General features: G+C 43.5%; 2 protein-coding genes across 4 annotated transcripts in view; both read left to right on the top strand.

Moving 5' to 3' along the window:
• The first annotated feature begins 3,939 nt into the window (after positions 1-3,939).
• Positions 3,940-19,051, top strand: ZNF425 (zinc finger protein 425). 2 transcript variants are annotated; one of them, XM_025993868.2, is made up of 4 exons: positions 3,940-4,069; positions 5,270-5,396; positions 8,591-8,746; positions 12,857-19,051. In XM_025993868.2, exons 1-4 carry the CDS (start codon positions 4,052-4,054, stop codon positions 14,854-14,856), a joined length of 2,301 nt encoding a protein of 766 aa, XP_025849653.1. In that variant the 5' UTR covers positions 3,940-4,051; the 3' UTR covers positions 14,857-19,051. The 2 variants fall into 2 exon arrangements, with proteins under 2 accessions (XP_025849653.1, XP_025849655.1); XM_025993870.2 differs by lacking the exon at positions 8,591-8,746 and having other exon boundaries at positions 3,958-4,069.
• ZNF786 (zinc finger protein 786) overlaps positions 5,323-20,410 on the top strand; it is a 40,026-nt gene continuing 24,938 nt past the window's right edge. The window contains exon 1 of one of the 2 annotated variants that reach the window (XM_072764972.1): positions 5,323-5,396. In XM_072764972.1, coding sequence (XP_072621073.1) covers positions 5,376-5,396 — 21 coding nt within the window. In that variant the 5' untranslated portion in view covers positions 5,323-5,375. Of the gene's footprint in view, positions 5,397-8,641; positions 8,747-20,410 lie in introns of those variants that run through there. The other variant, XM_072764971.1, reaches the window with a different exon arrangement.

The following is a 20,410-nucleotide window of genomic DNA, read 5'->3' as shown; positions in this document are numbered from 1 at the left end:
CCACATATTTAAAAAGGGCTGGTCATATATATTTTCATTTCAGTGTAAACAGTGCTTCTCTCTCTCTATCTCTCTTTTTTTTATGGTGCTTCGCAGTGAAATGAGAAAGGCAGTTTTCCACCTGGTTCTGGGATTTGACATCCTTTATTTGCTTCTTTTCAAGAAGGTAATAAAAACAATTGTTAACTTATGTTAAATGCTTACTGTATGCCAAGCACTGTGTGAATAAACACAAACACAATAGCTTTTAGTTCTCATAGCGTTCCCTTGTGATAGATACTTCTTAAGTTACATCCTGTGTCAGTGGAGTAATCCTCTCACTGAAGAAGTTTACTGACTATGTTAAGGTTATAGAGATTTAACATTACTATGGAATGGAGTAAGCACAATAGGCAAGCAGCAACACTTTCTTCTACATTTGTTGATTCACTCACTACCTCCAGAGATTTGATGAATATTTTAGAGGCAGAATGGTTTGAATGTATAGATATCTACTAATGGAATTTCATTTTCTTCCTTTGATCTAAGCTAGTGGTTCTGAAACATTAGCATGTGTAAGAATTGCTGTACAGAGTTGCATAAAACCATTTTACCGTACTTTTTATACTTGAGGAGCAACTTAAGAGATGTTCAAGGTGATTTTGACTATATGTGGTTTTTGCCTAATATGTTGGCTTTATGCTGAATCATTTGCAGGGAAATAACATAGGACTAAGAGATTCAGGCTAGGAGAGAAAAGAAGACTCTGAGAGAAGAGAACCAAGGAGACTTCCAGGTAGGATGAAAGAATACCTATCAGTATACTGGACAATCAAAGATTGAGGGAGGTGGGAAGGAAGCAAGGCCAGGAGGAATGAATGCCTGATACTGTGGTAAAAGTTATTTATCTGTGTTATCTCAATTATTAGAGCAACCCTTCAGATATGGAAACTTAAGTTATGGGTGCTCAAATGACTTGCCTGGTGTCACAAAGATGGCAGATGGTTGAGTCAACATCCAAACCTGGGTCCTCTTACCATATTTGGCTTCCTTATGGGTTAGGATTTCCTGAAGTCAGCCAGAAAGAACTCTGGGGAATGGAGATATGTTGTCCTAAAGCTTGGGGCAAGATTCTTATAAGGCCATGTAGGGAAATATCTTCATTCCTCATGTAGAACAAAGAGGCTGACCTGGCATGGATAGTTAAGGAAACTAAGCAGAATTTTATGAAAATTCCTGCATCCTTGCCTATTCATAATTTCTTTCTTTCTGAAAATACGGAAGTGACATCAAAACACTGGGCTTTCATGTACACAGCAAGTGTGTAACATGTAATGGTGTTCTTAAAATGCTTACTTCTCTGGTCCCCTCAGAATATAATTTGAGTATCCCAGTAAAAGAAATTGTAAACCCAGAAGCCAGACCTTACTTAGGCTGAAAACTGTAATCACTCTAGAAAAAAAAACATGCCCCCAACTTTGAGGATCACTAGGAGCTTTAGAAGAAATAGCCACTGGCTCTCTTTCTCTCTCTGTGTGTCAAATAAATCAGTAAAATCTTTTTAAAATTTAAGAAAATTTAATCTTTTAAAAAAATTTAAAAATCCAGTGAGTCATGTTACTAAGTCAAGAAAATATGAGAAAAATCACTAGATTTTTGTGAGGTGACTGTGACATAATGTGATAGGAAGTTTGTATAAATATGTAAGATCTTTTTCTAGGATCCACCAGTGAATTATCAAATAAGAAATGAAAAAAGAGTTTACAGAGAAGAAAAAAAGAATTAATGCATAGAAAAGACTATAGCCTCATAAAACTAAATACACACACATAAACACACACACACGAGTACCAGTAAACATGGCTCTCTGTATTATTTCTTATAACTCCATGAGAATCTATACTTATATGACTACATTTTTCTATTTAGAAAAGTTTACAGCCTCAATAGTGATTGAATAAATACAAATCAAAACAAAATTAAGTTCTAGCTGCATAACATGGATTTCAGAGGAAATGAAAAATGTTGGCAGGGGTGCCTGGCTGGCTCAGTCAGTGAAGCATGCAACTCTTGATCTCGGGGTTGTGAGTTCAAGCCCCATGTTGGGTGTAGAGATTACTTAAAAATAAAATCTTTTTTTTTTAAATGTTGCAAAAAGTTGGGAAACATGTTATGCTCTTACATTGTTAATAACAGTACAAGTCAGTTCAAGTAGTTCTGAAACAATCAGAGTTTTGAGTTTTCTACAGTTTTATATAGGTCATTGTGCAATTCTTTTTCCTTGGATTTTTGTATTTTGAAAGTCCTGCATGCTTCTTTTAATACGGGGAAGTGAGGGAAGGTAAGGGAGTAATGAGAACTCTCTGTACTTAATATTCATTTCTCTGTACATTTAAAACTGATTTTAAAAAGTCTATTAATTAAAAAAGAATGGTGGCTCAGTAGTTGAGTATCTGCCTTTGTCTCAGGGCATGACCCTGGAGTCCCAGGATCAAGTCCCACATTGGGCTTCCTGCATGGAGCCTGCTTCTCCCTCTGCCTGTGTCTCTGCCTCTCTGTCTTTGTGTCTCTCACGAATAAATAAATAAAATCTAAAAAATAAATTAAAAAAGAAAAAAAAGCTGTGAATATACTAAAGTCACTCAACTGTATGCTTTAAATTGGGGAACTGTATGGTATATTCATTATATCCCCATAAAGGTGCTTTCTTTAAAAAATAAAAGAAAATGAAATGTGTATTTTGTAATTCCTAAAGCAACCAGAAAATAAAACATAAAAAGATACAGTGAAAATTATAATAAGTAAATTAAAGTGCAATACTAAAACAGGTTCAACTAACTCAGAAGAGGGAACAGAAATGAAAAACAGAGATAAGCAGAGGACTAATAATACAATGACTGATGTAAATCCAAATATATCAACAACTACATTTAGTGTAAATGACCTAAATACAAAATAAGAGATTATCAGAGTAATTGAGCAAATTGCTAGCAGCTCTACTGTTAAGAATGGGAATTCTGAGGTTTGAGTTCCTCACCTGTGACACAAACACATCATATGTGCAGCATTCTCCTGGGTCACCCCATATCGTTCCCATGGGACTTGGGGGCAAGTGAATGATGTGAACATATAGCTCATGCTGCCTGTGACCCATGAGTCACATCTATGAAACTATGGCAGGGTGATTTTTAGCCTGTTAGAGGGTCGGCATTTCAGACCCTCCATAGTTTCTGCTGTGAGGTTTATGGCAGGAATGCAAGGTTGGTTCAATGTTCAGAAATCAATCCCACCTAATCAGTCTGTTAATTGCTTAAGGGAAAAAACTATACAATAATAGAAATCTATGCATAAAAAGCATTGGAAAAAAACAAAACACTCACTCATAGTATAAATTCTCAGCAAACTAGTAATAGAATAGACCATCCTCAACCTCAGAAGATGTATCTACAAAAACCTGCAGTTAAACATCAACTCTGCCTGCATCCAAGGTAGACCAGAAGTGACTTCAGTGTAGAAGGGCAGGATTTGGTGGATGAATCCCGGCCCCTGGCGGGAGGATTCTGAGCGGGGTTCTGCACACTCTGGGTGCCCGGCGAGACAGACTCCCCAGAGCCCGTGGCAGGGACCTGCTCCTTGACCCCCTTGGCCGGCTCCCCTCCCTCGCTTTGCCCCCCGGGATGGCCTCACAGAAGATCCTATCCTGGGTTGGGGTCCCCTTCGGGTTGGAACTAATCCTCTCGCTCTCCCTGTCTCCAGCGCCTTTCAGCGTTTCTGGGTCTGGGTCTTCCTGGTTTGGAGACTCCCGCAGAGCGCGAGGACCCACCACCCACCTCGCTGTTGCTGCAGGTGCAGGAAGGCAAGCCTGGGCGGCGGCGGCGACTCAAGCAGCTCCTCCCGGGCGCAGGGGGCGCTGTGGGGCGGGGCCGCGATCGAGTCCCAGGGTGCCCCGCGCGGGGGCGGGGCCTGCGGGGCTGGGGGGTGCGGGAGGGCGCGCGCTAGGGGAGGTGCTGGCCGCCCTGGGGATCGGGGTTCGGTTTCTCCGGGCGGGAGCCAAGCGGGGGCGCGAAGGGCCATGGCCGAGGCAGTTCCGGTAAGGGGGACCCTGGGGGATGCGGGCCTTATCGCGATTCGTCCGTGTCGGGGTTTGGCGTGGGGTCCGAATCGGGGAGCGAGGCAGCGCGGGGATGCCCGTGATCCAGGATGGGCTCTGAGCCCCGGGCCGGTGGAGGCGCGGTTTAGGCTCGACTGATTCTGCGGTTGAGCCGCTGAGAGGGGCCACCTGGAGAAATCCAGGGTCTTGCTCGGGCTCTCGGGCTCTCGGGCTCTCGGGCTCTCGGGTCACCGGCCGTTCCCTCCCAGTGTCGGGGCCTTTGAACACCCTAATTTCTCTTCTGCGCTCTGCTGGTGAATGTAGCCTCGGAGGAGCTCGTCTGTATAAACGATGAAAAAAGTTAGGGGAAGAAAGACTGGAAATGGGAGGAACTGGAGATTGCTCCCTCCAGGAAGTGAGAGAAAACTTGAAACTAGTTGGGGTTATTATTATTATTATTTTTTTAATTTTTGATAGTCACAGAGAGAGAGAGAGAGAGAGGCAGAGACACAGGCAGAGGGAGAAGCAGGCTCCATGCACCAGGGGCCCGACGTGGGACTCGATTCCGGGTCCCCAGGATCGCGCCCTGGGCCAAAGGCAGGCGCCTAACCGCTGCGCCACCCAGGGATCCCCCAGTTGGGGTTATTAATGGAAAATTTGAACACTGGTTTTAGAGTTTAAAAGGCGTATCCTGAGCTTAATCCGGGAAACTGTTAAATTCAATGAAGTATAATCTGCCTACGTATGCAAGTTTTCCTTCTACTTTACTGAAATTCCATTTCTAATAATCTTACTAGTGGAATGCATTTTCTTCCCTTCTGCTGCTCACTCCCCCCCCCCCCCCCCCCAATAGGTTCAGGATACAGGGAAGCTTTCTGTACTGTACCATCTTTGCAACTTCCTATGAGTCCACAATTATTTCAAAATAAGTTTTTTTGAAAGTCTCACATAGCAATAATTGGTTGCTGCTAAGTAGAGGATCCCCCTCCAGATGGTGTATGTGCTCAAAGGTCTCCCCGTCATTCATTCACTATGTGGGTCCAGTAGACTTCTGTGACCCCTTAATTATGTCCTTCATGGCATCATCCAGAGAGATCGAGACTTTATAGTTTTTTTTTTTTTTTGACTTTTAAGGACATAGATGTTCAAAGACAGTAGCTTGAAAGTGAAAAAATATGTATGTGCTGTTTGTGATTCCAGGTAACGATGACATTTGATGATGTGGCCTTATATTTTTCTGAGCAAGAGTGGGAGATCCTGGAGAAGTGGCAGAAGGAAATGTATCAGCAAGTGATGAAGAACAATTATGAGACTCTTGATTCCCTGGGTAAGATGGGCTTCAAAGGAACCATTTGGGGAACCAACCTAATACCAATAGTCTTTCTGCTCTGTGTTACGTATTGACTGGTTGAACGTGATTCTGTGCCTAATTTACACTCAGAATATGTCCTTCCTGTTACAGTCTGGGAATATTTAACTTGTCCTTTTTTATGTAGTGGTATTTGCACTCCTCACTCTTACTAACTCTGCAGTCTTTCACCCAAACCTTCTCGTTTCTCCCACAGTTAGAATTACTAAATAACATTAAAAAAAAAAAGATTTTATTTATTTATTCATGAGAGACAGAGAGAGAGAGAGGCAGAGACACCGGCAGACGGGAAGCAGGCTCCCTGCAGGGTGCCTGATACAGGACTCAATCCCAGGACCCTGGGCAGCTCCCGTGGCTCAGCGGTTTAGTGCCACCTTCAGCCCAGGGCCTGATCCTGGAGATCCTGGATCGAGTCCCATGTCGGGCTCCCTTCATGGAGCCTGCTTCTCCCTCTGCCTGTGTCTCTGCCTCTCTCTGTGTTTCTCATGAATAAATAAATAAAATCTTTTAAAAAAAAAACAAAAAAACCAGGACCCTGAGGTCACGACTTGAGCCAAAGGCAGACTCTCAACCACTGAGCCACTTAAGGTGCCCTGAATTACTAAATAATCTAATTGTCTTTTTTTATTTATTTTATTTTATTTTTCTCAATTTTTTTTTTTTTTATTTATGATAGTCACAGAGAGAGAGAAAGGCAGAGACACAGGCGGAGGAAGAAGCAGGCTCCATGCACCGGGAGCCTGATGTGGGATTCGATCCTGGGTCTCCAGGATCGCGCCCTGGGCCAAAGGCAGGCGCCAAACCGCTGCGCCACCCAGGGATCCACCTAATTGTCTTTTTTTAAAAATGTACTCTTTTATTTTTTAAGTGATGCCTACTTATGTTGCCTAAATGAGATGAATTTTCTATTTTTATAAGAACTGGGATGAAAGTTCCCTGGTAGAGGGAGAAGGAGCAGTGGAATGGGACATTTAGGTTTTCCAGAGAAATACTCAGGGCCGACTTGAAGAGAAATTTGAGGAGATACACCTTGCTGTTTATCCCACTTGCTCTAATTCATTCTTGTATCATTAAAGCCATTTCTACTGTTATCACTTTAATGAGTGATCTCAGTATAGCCTGTGGCATTGTCTTCCTCCTTTGGGGTTTATAACTTCTCCCATCTGAGATATGAAGGACAAGATGAGTCAATTGTATGAAATCAGGGGGACGAGAATTCTAAGCAGAGGAGGGACTTGTGCAGAAGTTCAAGGGTTGTAATACAAGAGCTCAGTGTGTCAGTGTGTGGTGGGAGCCATGGGAAGACTACCGTAACACATGTGTAGAACTCTAGGAGAAGGAGACAGTGGTACCAGAAGAGGAATGGCCTCTAGGATTTTATTCTAGACAAAAGGAAGATCATGAGAGGATTTACGTAGGAGTAATATGTCAAAATTAGTTTTAACAATTAATTACTTGGGTTGCTATATGAATGGTAGTGCACAGCAATGGAGGGAGAGACACCAGCCAAGAACCTTAGCAGTGCCGGTGAGGCTTTATGGCAGCTGAACCAGGTAGTTAGTAATAAAAATAGAAATAAACAAGATCTGGATGTCTTCTGGAGGTAACATCCCAGATTTTGCTAGTGGATTGGATGTGGAGCCTCAAGGTAAAAGAAGAATCAATTCCCAGATTTTTGACTTGAGTATGTTGAAGGAAATGGTTTTATTTACTGACATGACAAAGGATTGGGGATGCTTATTAGACGTTTATATGGAAATATGTATAATTAGGCATGTGAGACTGAATTCCAAGTGAAGATCAGGACTGGATTCACAAATCTGCTGTTTTTGTTTTTTAAGATTTTATTTATTTATTTGACAGAGCACAGGCAGGGTGAACTGCGAGTAGAGGGAGAAGCCGACTCCTCACTGAGCAGTGAGACTGATGTGGGGCTTGATCCCAGAACCCTGGGATCATGGACTGAGCTTAAAGCAGCTGCTTAACCAACTGAGCTACCTGGGCAGCCCACAAATCTGGTGTTTTAAACCTCAGGGCTACACAGCATCATCTAGGGAGAATATGTAGATAGGATAGAGCACGAGGACACCTCAGCATTTGGAGGTCAAGCTAAGCAGTCTGAGGCCAGTAAGGTACACCAGAAACTAGAGCCATGTGCTGATCCATTGTTGAGTTTGGCATTATCACAGGTAGTGTCCACAGCTAGACTGGAAAAATCCAGTCTGATTTTCCCACATGGTAAAACCCAAAGGGCATTATTTACAGATGATTTTTTTTAATAGGACATCCAGGTATCAGCCCCCTAAATGAGATTAGGATTTAGCAGGTCCAGCCTCAGGTCATGAATCTACGTTTTTAACAAGCACTTCAGGTCCCTGCCAGATTACTTTTCTTAAGAGCAATAACTGGGAGGGACAGAGGGAGAGAAGAGAAATCTTAAGCAGGCTCCATGCCCTGTATAGATCCTGACACAAGGGGTCACAGGCTCGATCTCATGACCCTGAGATCATGACCTCATGATGCTGGTGATACTTAGCAGATGCTTTTTTTTTTTTTTTTAATGTATTTATTTATTTATTCATAGAGACACAGAGAGAGAGAGAGAGAGAGAGAGAGAGAGAGGCAGAGACACAGGCAGAGGGAGAAGCAGGCTCCATGCAGAGAGCCCGACGCGGGACTCGATCCTGGGTCTCCAGGATCAAGCCCCGGACTGAAGGTGGTGCTAAACCGCTGAGCCACCCGGGCTGCCCTCAAATTTTTTTTTTTTTTTAAATAATCTATTACTGATAGTTTTCCTTTCACAACAAGACTTTTTTTTTTTTTTTTAAAGATTTTATTTATTTATTCATGAGAGACACAGGGAGAGAGAGAGAGGCAGAGACACAGGCAGAGGGAGAAGCAGGCTCCATGCAGGGAGCCTGATGTGGGACTCGATCCTGGGTCTCCAGGATCGCGCCCTGGGCTGAAGGCGGTGCCAAACCGCTGAGCCACCCGAGCTGCCCTGCCCTCAATTTTTTTTAACTTAACTTTGATGTCCTATCTTAAGGAATTTTGATGTCCTATCTTCAGGAATCAAAGTTAACTGTGAAAAATCACATTTAGTGAAGTACTCAGGTAAACCCAAACTGAATCTATGTGGACTCTCTTTGTAGGTCGTGTTTTTTCCAAGCCAGATCTGATCATCTGGATAGAACAAGGGAGAATGCTGTTAATCAGAGACCAGGGACCCTTAGAGAAAAGAATGGCATGTAGCCCTTCTACTGATGAGCAGTGGGACTTGCAGGGGACTGGAAAGTTGCTGTATTTTGGTGAGTATGATGGATTTAGGGTCATAACTGATTTCATTTTCCTGAATCTGGATGGTCAGCTGGACATAGTGAATAAGAAGCATTATTTTGATGGAGAATGTTAGGTTTTTTTAGTCAAGTGGGAAGCAAATTTAGGACTGTATTAATTAAAAAAAAGAATATTATTTTTATAAAGAGGGATGTTGTGTATGTTTCATGAAAAAACAAAACAAAACAAAACAAAACCCTGGAAAGAATTACCTGTAAAAGAGCAAGTAAAGGACCCACTTGTGAAGTCCTGAGGAGCAAACTGCCTTCTCTGTCACAGTGTTGTGTCCATTTGAGTATGGAGAAATGGAAAACTAAAAAAAAAAAAAAAAAAAAAAAGGGAGAGAAATGGAAAACTGTCCAATTTGGTATTATAATGATTATTTTTTTATCGTACAGATTTTTAGAATGTGGGTGTTCGTTTCTTTTAATTCCTTTTGAAGAATTCCTTTTTATTTTATTTAATTAATTTTTTAAAGAATTTCTTTTTAAATTGCTTATATCATAAGAAAAACATTGGAAACGCTTTAATACTTAGGGAAAGTTTAATTTTTAGATTATGCTAATGTTTTATTAAATGGAGATCTTCTAAGTTCCTGGAAGTTAAAGGATTCTCCTGAAGAGGAGGGGATTTGGACTCGGGATGTTTGGCTAGGTCCATCAAAAGAGTAAAAGAATTCCCAAGGACTTCATTTCATTGCCACCGCCTCTTATTTCATTCATCTAACGAATATTTGAGTCCTATGTTCATAGGACGGTTAGTTATTACTTAGGCTAGGGGGTGGATCGAGATATCTATATATCTAGATGTACATATATTCTCCTGTAGGAGTTTATTGTCTTACTGACTTGACACGGCAGTTAAGTTAGTCGATTATATTGAACTGTGGGACTAGTCATCTATAAAACTGGACTGTATGCAATTTAATAAAATAATAAGTGGCAGTGGTAGTAGTATAGATATAAATATCTATAGATATTTAGAGGAGAATGAGTGGAGTAGAAATAGTAGTTTCCCAGGAGGACTTTTAAGGAATTAAGATTTGTTTATTTATTTAAAAAAAAAAAGATTTATTTATTTATTTATTTGATGGAGACAGAGAGCACGAGCAGGGCGGGAGAGGGAGAAACCTGCTCCCTGCTGAGCAGGGAGCCCAATGCCGGGCTCAATGCCAGGACCCTGAGATCATGACCTGAGCCCAGAGGCAGATGCCCAAAGGACTGAGCCCCCCAGGTGCTCCTAAGGAATTAGGATTGAAATAGCAAAGAATAGGCAGATTTGGTTAGAGAAGATCATCATGGGTTGTACGTGAATTGAGGCTCAGAGGTGGGAACAGGCCCATTGTATTTAGAAAATGTATAGCTGAATGTTATTCTTGAGATAGTATGGGAGATGGAGAAGAGGAAACAAATTAATGGCAGATTATCTGAGGCTAGGAATGCCAACGTGGATATGTGACTTCATCCCGTAGAAAGGGAGGACCTAAAGAGGTTTCTGAGTACCAAAGAATGAGCAACTTTAGTGACTAGCCTTGTGTGCCTGGTGGTACTTTCCCAATAATCACAACTGTTCTGCCTGGAATAATTAGTAAGTGATAAGAAATAGGATTCAAAGAGATAGGTAAGTATAATTGAGACATCAGCTATCAAACACGAACTTACTAAATGAGATCACTTGGTAGGAAACATAAATCTATATTGTTGTTAAGATGACCTCAGAGCAGGGACGCCTGGATGGCTCAGCGGTTGGGCGCCTGCCTTTGGCTCAGGGTGAGATCCTGGGGTCCTGGGATCGAGTCTTGCATCAGGTTCCCTGTGGGGAGTCTGCTTCTCCCTCTTTGTCTCTGCCTCTCTCTATGCCTTACATGAATGAATAAATAAAATCTTAAAAAAAAAAACAACAACAAAACAAAAACAAAACATGACCTCAGAGCCTAATCAGATTCCTCCTCTGGGGGAAGGCCTACCCTTCCTGACAGGTGATGTTTCTTCCTGTGTTAAGAGACTTAAAAAGGAGGGCCCTTAGGCCCAGTTCAACAGGTGGGAGAAAAAGCAGTTCTGAAATACAGAGGCTAAGGCTAGCTTCTGGAATTGTCCTCTCCAGTTTTTGTGGGTGAGAATAAGGAGCTAACTCAGTTTCCTGTCATCATGGTTTTACTTTGGGAACAACAGTGACTATACTTATATTAATGCCTTTCTTAAAATGCAGTTTCTCGGGAAAGGGAATTATCTTCATAGTATTCTTTGTGAATTTAGTAAATTGCCATTTGACATTCATAAGAAAGATACTTTCTATTAGCATTGCTTCCAGAAACCTTTTCCTGAAATCTGTGGTAGAAGGGGCAAGAATATGATCCAAAGCCTTCTTCTTTTTTTTTTTTTTAATTTATTTTTAATTTTTTTTTATTGGAGTTCAATTTGCCACCATATAGCATAACACCCGGGGCTCATCCCACCAAGTGCCCCCCTCAGTGCCCATCACCCAGTCACCCCAACCCCCCGCCCACCTCCCCTTCCACTACCCCTTGTTCATTTCCCAGAGTTAGGAGTCTCTCATGTTTTGTCACCCTCAATGATATTTTCACTCATTTTCTCTCCTTTCCCTTTATTCCCTTTCACTAATTTTTATATTACCCAAATGAATGAGACCATATAATGTTTGTCCTTTTCCGATTGACTTATTTCATTCAGCATAATACCCTTCAGGTCCCTCCACGTCGAAGCAAATGGTGGGTATTTGTCGTTTCTAATGGCTGAGTAATATTCCATTGTATACATAAACCACATCTTTATCCATTCATCTTTCGATAGACACCGAAGCTCCTTCCACAGTTTGGCTATTGTGGACATTGCTGCTATAAACATTGGGGTGCAGGTGTCTCGGCGTTTCACTGCATCTATATCTTTGGGGTAAACCCCCAGCAAAGCCTTCTTTTTTTTTTTAAATTTTTATTTATTTATGATAGTCACAGAGAGAGAGAGAGGCAGAGACATAGGCAGAGGGAGAAGCAGGCTCCATGCACCGGGAGCCCGACGTGGGATTCGATCCTGGGTCTCCAGGATCGTGCCCTGGGCCAAAGGCAGGCGCTAAACCACTGCGCCACTGCGCCACTGCGCCAGGGATCCCAAAGCCTTCTTTTTAAAAAGATTTTATTCATTTTTGTGACAGAACATGAAAGACTCCTAACTCTGGGAAACGAACAAGGGGTAGTGGAAGGGAGGTGGGTGGGGGGTTGGGGTGACAGTGTGACGGGCACTGAGGGGGGCACTTGATGGGATGAGCACTGGATGTTATGCTATATGTTGGCAAATTGAACTCCAATAAAAATAAATTAAAAAAAAGATTTTATTCATTATTTATGAGAGACACACAGAGAGAGGCAGAGACACAGGCAGGGGGAGAAGCAGGTTCCCTGTAGGGAGCCTGATGTGGGACCCGATTCTAGGACCCCAGGATCATGCCCTGAGCTGATGGCAGGCACTAAACCGCTGAGCCACCCAAGGATCCCTGATCCAAAGCCTTCATACTTAAATATGGTGCAATTTATGTCACAGATTTAAGGAAATAGAATAGAATGTTCATATTCCCAGACTAATTCATTTTTTAAAAAAAATTTATTCATGAGACACACAGAGAGAGAGAGAGAGGCAGAGACACAGCCAGGGGGGGAAGCAGGATCCCTGTGGGGAACCTGACATGGGACTCGATCCTGGGTCTCTAGGATCACACCCCCAGCCGGAGGCGGCACTAAACCACTGAGCCACTGGGTCTGGCCAGACTAATTCATTTTTATTTTCTTTCAACTTCTGCTTACCCTCTGAGGGTCATCCATAAGTTCACAAGATAAATTAGCCTGCAATTTTTTTCCCCACACTAAGCCATTTTTTCACAACATAATGGGCAGATTTGCATGTCAAAGTTAAACTTAAATATAATTTACCTGTGTTAGGCAGATGCACAAAAGTCATCAAAATCAATGAGATTCTTTTTTTGGTGCTATTAAAGATATAAAGACAATTCTTGACCCCATCATTGCACAGACACATTACTGGTAAGGGTGGGTCTTCTTTTTTTCTCTCCAGGTGACCAAGGAACTCTTGGGGCAAAAGAGGAAGAAGGCCATTTAGATGGTCTCCTAAAGCAGGGTTCGTGTGCTACCTTACCAGGGGAGGAAGGAAAGATCTTACCAGATCAAAGAGCCACCTTACAGCATCCAAGTCGTCAAGAAATGGGGAGTATACATAAAAACTTCGACCTCAGAGCATCTAATCAGGATAAGAACAATCCATGGCATAAGGTGATAGGTACCACCGGTCACTTGGAAATTCCCCCAGGACCAAGATTTTATTCCTGCTTTGTCTGTAGAAAGGTCTTTGAGCTAAAGAGCGACTTGGTCAAGCACACAAGAAACCACTCCAAGAGCCCGCCCTGTAAATACTTAAAGTACAAAAACAAATCCAGAGGAAACTCTGAATTCAGGTGGAACCGGATGATCCTGTGTAAGAAGAAGCGTTTCCAGTGTGGTAAGTGCGAGAAGAGCTACTATCTCAAATGCAGCCTGATCACTCACCGCCGGCTTGTTCACATGGGGCAGCGGCCCTTGCCATGCCCTGAATGTGACAAGACCTTCCAGTGTAAAGCCACTCTGAGGAAGCATCTGTGTTTGCACAAAAGGGAGAAACTATTTTCCTGCGAGCAGTGTGGCAAGGATTTCATCCAGCAGTGCAGGCTCACTAAGCACCTCAGGGTGCACACCGGGGAGAAGCCTTTCCAGTGTCCAGAGTGCAACAGAAGCTTCCGCCTGCAGAGCAGTTTGAAGGCCCACCTTTGCCAGCACAGTGGGAAGAAGCCCTTCCATTGTCCAGAATGTGGCAGAAGCTTCTCTCAGAAGGCTGCCGTGAAGGCCCACCAGAGGATACACAGTGGAGAAAAGCCGTTTTCTTGTGACCAGTGTGGGAGGAAATTCACACACAAGACAAAACTCACGGAACACATCAGAGTTCATACGGGAGAGAAGCCCTTCCAGTGCCCTGAGTGTAAGAAAAGTTTCCGCCTGAAGAGAAGCCTCAAAGCCCATCTGTTTCAGCACAGCGGGAAGAAGCCCTTCCAGTGTCCGCAGTGTGACAGGAGCTTCTCTTGGAAGAACGCCATGAAGGCCCACCAGCGTTTACATAGTGAGGAGAAGCCCTTCTCCTGTGCCGAGTGTGGCAAGAGGTTCACCCGGCCCTCGAAGCTCGCCCGTCACGGCCGAGTCCATAGCAGGCAGAAGGAATTCTCGTGTGGCGAGTGCACGAAGACCTTTCCCCGGCAGTCGAGGCTCACAGAGCACCTCAAGGTCCACACCAAAGAGAAGCCGTTCTCCTGTTCCGAGTGCAGCCGGAGCTTCAGCCGACACTCGCACCTCACCGAGCACAGGAGACTTCACAGCGGGGAGGAGCCTTTCCAGTGTCCCGACTGTGACAAGAGCTTCTTCTGGAAGGCCTCCATGAAGTTCCACCAGCGGATACACAGCGGAGAGAGGCCCTTTGCCTGCAGTGAGTGCGGTAAGACCTACACTCAGCAGTCTCAGCTCACGGAACATGAGAGAATCCACAGTGGGGAGAAACCCTTCCAGTGTCCTGAATGCAATAAAAGTTTCCGTCTCAAAGGGAATTTGAAGAGCCACCTGCTCCAGCACAGCGACAAAAAGCCATTCTCCTGTGCCAAATGTGGTAAAAGTTTCACTCAGCAGTACAGGCTCATGGAACACATTCGTGTCCATAGTGGTGAGAAGCCCTTCCAGTGTCCGGAGTGCGACAAGAGCTACTGCATAAGGGGGAGTTTGAAGGTCCATCTGCACACGCACAGTGGAGAGAAGCCCTTCAGGTGCTCCGAATGTGGCAAGGGGTTTCTCCAGAAGAGGAGCCTGAAGACCCACCTGCACCGTCACAGAGGGGAGAGGCCTTTCTCTTGTGATGAGTGTGGAAGGAGCTTTACATACATGGGGGCCCTCCACACTCACATTGCGGCGCACGCCAGAGAAAACCCTTCGGTGTCTAGGTCAAACCTTTCTGTGAGGAAAGGAAGCAGCGACAGCTTTTAGGTGGAGCTAGCCCTTCTTTTGGATCCATGGCGTAAGCTGGATGAAGAATTCACAAGACTCCGGCTTCGGATACGCCGGCCAGATGCACAAGCAGGCAGGGTGCACAAAGGTTCCAAATAATCCAGACACTAAGGAAGAGGCATCTCCCCTCTGTGATTCCCACGGGCAAGAGCTGCCCATCACGGAAGGAACATTTTCCTTCTGCTTCCTGTTACCAGGCCTCCTTATTTAAATTTTGTTTACATTTATCAGTTTTCTCTCAGAGCGAATTTTCGTTTTCTCTCACATGCTGAGAGAACATCTGGGTCTCAGGAGAATTTCTCTCTGTTGCCAAAAATAAACGTCGTCTCCCATCTCCTTTGTTAACAGTGATGCAATAACTGTCATTTCCCTCTGAGTTAATTTAAATCACCTAAAAATCCACCATGGTGAGTAACAAGCAATGATTTGTAACCCCCCTGCATTTTCAATAGTGTATGTCAGTTCTCCAAGAAACATACTTGCCTTAATGTTGGAGTCTCTTAGGTAAAATCCAAAGGAAAAACTATTGCTGGTCCACGGCATCACTCCCATTTTTTTGTTCTGTGGCTTAATCTGTCATTGTAAGGTGATTTTTCTAGCCTGTTCTAGCAAACCTTCCCCTGTCTCTCGGGCTGTCAATCTTTTAACATCATTCCTACAAAAATGTGTAGATTTGCTTCCTTAGGGAATTTTGGGGCCTATATAAGTTTTCCATTTTTGTTGTACATGGTATGGTGGTCACGGATGACCTGAATCAGCTGGAACCAAGGCTGCCCTACTAATCAGTGTTTATACAGATAGGAAAGGTGCCATGTCCAGTTGGTATGTTCCTGTGGGAACAAGCCTCTTGGTGAGTCAGTGGTGCTTTTGTGCAAGAAAAACTTTCCCTAACCTGTGCCAGGGTACCTGTGGGCTGCATGTCAACCTTGGCTGGCCTCTGTCTTCACCAGCGTACCTCAGGACAACTCCGTGCCTTTGCCTGGGATACATGTTGAAAATGTAGGCCCTGGGGACCCTCCCCAGGTGTACTGAGTGACGATCTTTTCAAGTGAAATTGTTTGGAAAGTTTTAGAACATTTCATCTAGTGAGCAGAGAAACTGGAAGAAGGAAAACAAAGCATTCTGGTCATCCTGTGAAATTGGAGTTAGAGCTTTTCTTTTAAACTTTTCTCTTCTCCATCTTGTAATAAAGCTTCCTGTGATAAAAGTTTCTTACATTATGGGTGTATTAGCTCAGGCTGCCTTAACAAAATGCTACAGACTGTGGAGCTTAAGCCACAGAAACTTATTTTCTTACAGTTCTAAAGGCTACAAGTCTAAGACCAAGGTGCCAGCAGGGTTGGTGTCTGATGAGAACTGGCTTCCCTGGTCCTCATATGACCTTTCCCCTGGGTACAAAGTGGGGGTGGGTGATCTCTGGTGTTTCTTCCTCTTATTAGGACACTGATCCTATGACCTCATTTAGCCTTAACTAAATATCGGAGAACCTGGTGATCTACACTAGACTTGAGCAAAGTGAATGAGGAAGCACAGAGATTGGGAGTGCTGTGCTGTGCTTTCCCAAATGGAAAAAAATACCAAGAATGGGGAAGAAGCACCACCCCCCACTGCCAAAACCAATAGCTAGCTGTATGTGTCTGCCCATCTCTCTCTTGCTACCCTCACCTGTTATCTCTTAGGTGCTGATAACTTCAAATCTACAAATCCATATCCATAGTCAAGTTTCTCCTGAATATTTCTGGCTTCCACAGGCATCTCAAACACAAAATGCCCAGAATAAGACTCCTCACTCTGTACCTCTTCCTTACACTCTCTTGTATTTCCCACCTCTAAAGTTATACTAACTAATCTCCAAAGCTGTAAATCTGATAATGATCTAGGTTTTCTTGTACCCAACTTGCCTCCCAAATTGCTCCCAAACAAATGCCCTTCTTTATCTCAGCTATCACCACTAACTTGAGCCAACTTAAAAAAAATTTTACAGTGTTCTTATTAACAGTTTTTCCTGCAGTGCATTTATCATTCTTGTAACAGAGTGCTTCTCCTAAAATGCAATTCTAATGTTATTCTCAAAAAATATTTTCAGTGGGACGCCTGGGTGGCTCAGTGGTTGGGCGTCTTTCATTGGCCCAGGGCATGATTCCGGGATTCCGGATCGAGTCCCACATTGGGCTCCTTGCAGGGAGCCTGCTTCTCCCTTTGCCTATGTCTTTGCCCCTCTGTGTCTCTCATGAGTAAATAAATAAAATCTTAAAAAGGATTTTTTTAGAAGTTCCCGATTTTTCTCAAACATTTATTTATTTATTCATGAGAGACACACACAGAGAGGCAGAGACATAGGCAGAGGGAGAAGCAGGCTGAGAAGGAGCCTGATTCAGGACTCAATCCCAAGACCCTAGGATCACGACCTGAGTCAAAGGCAGGTGCTCAAACATTGAGCCACCCAGGTGCCCCCCAAAGGCAGTTTTCAGTGAACTTTTCCTCTGGAGATAGCTAACTGATAACTTCCCTGGTGCTCTTGTAGTGCTTCATACTTTCCTCTGTTAATAGTATTATAAGGGCAGCCTGGGTGGCTCAGCGGTTTAGTGCCGCTTTCGGCCCAGGCTGTGATCCTGGAGACCCAGGATCAAGTCCCATCTCAGGCTCCCTGCATGGAGCCTGCTTCTCCCTCTGTGTCTCTGTGCCTCTCTCTCTCTGGAGCAAATTTAAAAAAATTACTGTTTTGACATTGTTTTTTTTACAGCCTGTGTCTTTCCCCATGAGATAGCAAAACTCAATGATGACTTTATTTATTTTTTATTTTTTGACTTAATTTATTTAAATGTATCTTGCAATGTTAAAGATACTCAGAAAGTGTAAAGAATGTTCACCTGTGAGCCCTTGGCTCAGTAATGTCATTAGCAGTACAGATCTGTAACTTAGATTGGGGTTACATCCCAGTAAACCTATTGTAAGTTGAAAATAATGTTTGAAACACCTAAACCTACTGAGCATCATAGCTTAACCCAGCCAACCTTGAATATACTCAAGGCACTTCATTAATCTACAATTGGGCAAACCACCAAACACAAGTCTAGTTTATAATAAAGTGTTGACTATCTCATGTAATGTATTGAATATTGTATGGAAAGTGACAAACAATGGCGGTGTGGGTACCAATGGTTGTAAGAGTATTGGGTTTTGCCCCTTAATGAATGCAGGGCTGATTGGGAACTGTAGCTCTCCAGCATCAAGAGAGAGGATCCTCCAGCATATCACCAGCCCAGGAAAAGATCAAAGAATAGTTTCTACTGAATGTATAGTGCTTTCACACCACCGTAAAGTTAAGAAATCCTAAGTGGTACCGTCACAAATTGGGGGTCATCTGTACTGGCAGAGCACCTGTATAGCCTTGGTTTTGATCTTCTCCTCCTCACTGCTTCCCCATCCCAGCTCCCACAGATTACTATTCCATTGAGTATTTGTTTCTGTACAAATGTCAGTATGCTTTTCCTATATATTACTTCTAAATATCTAGTGCTATTTTATATGTTCTAAAGTTTCTGTAAGAGGTACCATACTGTATGTAATCTGCAACATGCGTTTTTATTCAACATTATATTAATGCTATTCGTGTATGCTGTTTTTAGCTATAGTTCATTACTTTTGCTACTAGTTTGCAGTGTATGGGGAAAAACCCCCACAAGATACCCATCCTCTGGGTGATAGACATTTACATTGCTCACCTGTTTTTGCCCTTAAAACAGTGTTGCTGTAGAGTTTCTTAAATATGGCTCCTATGTAAATAATGCAAAAATAGCACCAAGGTAAGACTTGCTGGGTGATAGGATATGCACATCTTCCTAAGTAGATGCTGCATTTCCCTGACTAACAAGATAGAACATTTTTGTGTATTTATTGCCTATTCATTTTCCCCCTACTTGTGAATTCAGTGTTCGGTATTTTTCACATTTTCCTCCGGGTAGTCTTTTGATATTTAGAAGTTAATCTATATTCTCTGGATGCTTTTCCTTGTTGCAAATATCTTTTCCCAGTCTGACCTGATTTTGGCTATGCTATTGTGTTTTTTGATGTTAAAAAGTTTTAAATGTTAATCTAATTTAATGTATTGGTCTTTACTTTGTACTTTTGGTATTTTAAGACTTATGTATATGAAAGTATTCAAGCAGCATTATTTATGGCCACATTTCTTCTTAAACTGCCCCTAATAATTTCATACTACCTTACCTCCTATGGGCTATGTTCTCCCAAAACTCATATGTTGGAGTCAGGACAGGACTGTATTTGGACACAGGGCCTTTAGAGAGGCAATTGAGGTAAAATGAATTCATTATGGGTGGGCCCTAGTCCAATATGGAAAGATTAGTAGGGCACTGAACACCTAGAGAGAGGAACAACTTTGGGAGGACTCAGGAAGAAGGTGCCCATCTGCTAACCAAGGAGAGTCCTCCTAGGAAAGCAGCTCTGCTGACATCCTGATCTCAGACTTCTGGCCTCCAGAACTTAAGAAAGTTAATTTCTGTCTTTAACCTGCCCAGTCTGTGGTGCTTTGTTAGGGCAACGCTAGCAGATTAATGTTACCTTGAATTATATCCATTTAAGAATATAGTTGTAAAATAATGAGAAACACGGAACACTTTGATGTGGTAAGTGAAAAACAAAAAGTATGTGTGTCTCAGAACCATATAAAAAGTACATGTCTGTGGACAGGGACTGGAGATTTATATGAGGAAATAGAGCATTTCCATGAAAGTACCAGAATTATAAACAACTTTTATTTATTTTCAAATTTGCTTCATTGTTAAATTTCATACATTTTAAAAAAATTTATTAAAGAAAACCTGTAAGGTGGGGTAGCAATTACATATATCTCAGCACTTCAACCACGCAGGGTGCTTAAGAGTGAAAGACGGGTAAATTTAAGGTCCATTTCACATATAGATTATAAGACAATTTCTCTGATTTTAGAGACCGTAAATCCATGGGGTCAGCGATGCCAGGTGTCTGTCTGACTCCCTGAGAATGAATTCCCAACCTCCCGGGCCCCTGGCGGAAGGATTCTGAGACACACTCTGCACATTCAGCGTGCCCGGCAGGACAGACTCCCCATTCCGCACTGCGGGGAGCTGCTCCTTGACCCCCGTGGCCGGCTCCCCTCCCGCGCCTTGTCCCCGGGATGGCCTCACAGACCATCCTACCCTGGCCTGGGGTCCCCTTAGGGTAAGAACCAATCAATCCCCGCATCCCCTTTCCGTCCCGGGCTCAGGGAAGAGCAAGTCTCTTCCCCACTTGCAGCTCCCTCTGCACGTCCACCTGTCGCTCTCCCTCTCTCCAGAGCCTTTTAGCGCTTCTGGGTCTGGGTCTCTCTGGTTTGGAAACTCCCGCAGGGCGCCAGGACCCACCACCCACCTCGCTGCTGCTGCTGCTGCTGCAGGAAGCCGAGCCTAGGCGGCTGCGGCGGCAACCAAGGGCTCCTCCGGGGCGCTGGGGGCGCTGTGGGGCGGGGCCGCGCTCAAGTCCCGGCGTGCCCCGC

The sequence above is a fragment of the Vulpes vulpes genome, chromosome 7, assembly GCF_048418805.1.
Source record: "Vulpes vulpes isolate BD-2025 chromosome 7, VulVul3, whole genome shotgun sequence".
Taxonomy (NCBI): Eukaryota; Metazoa; Chordata; class Mammalia; order Carnivora; family Canidae; genus Vulpes; species Vulpes vulpes.
Note: the sequence above shows the minus strand (reverse complement) of the source record. Positions and strands in the feature narration are given on the sequence as shown.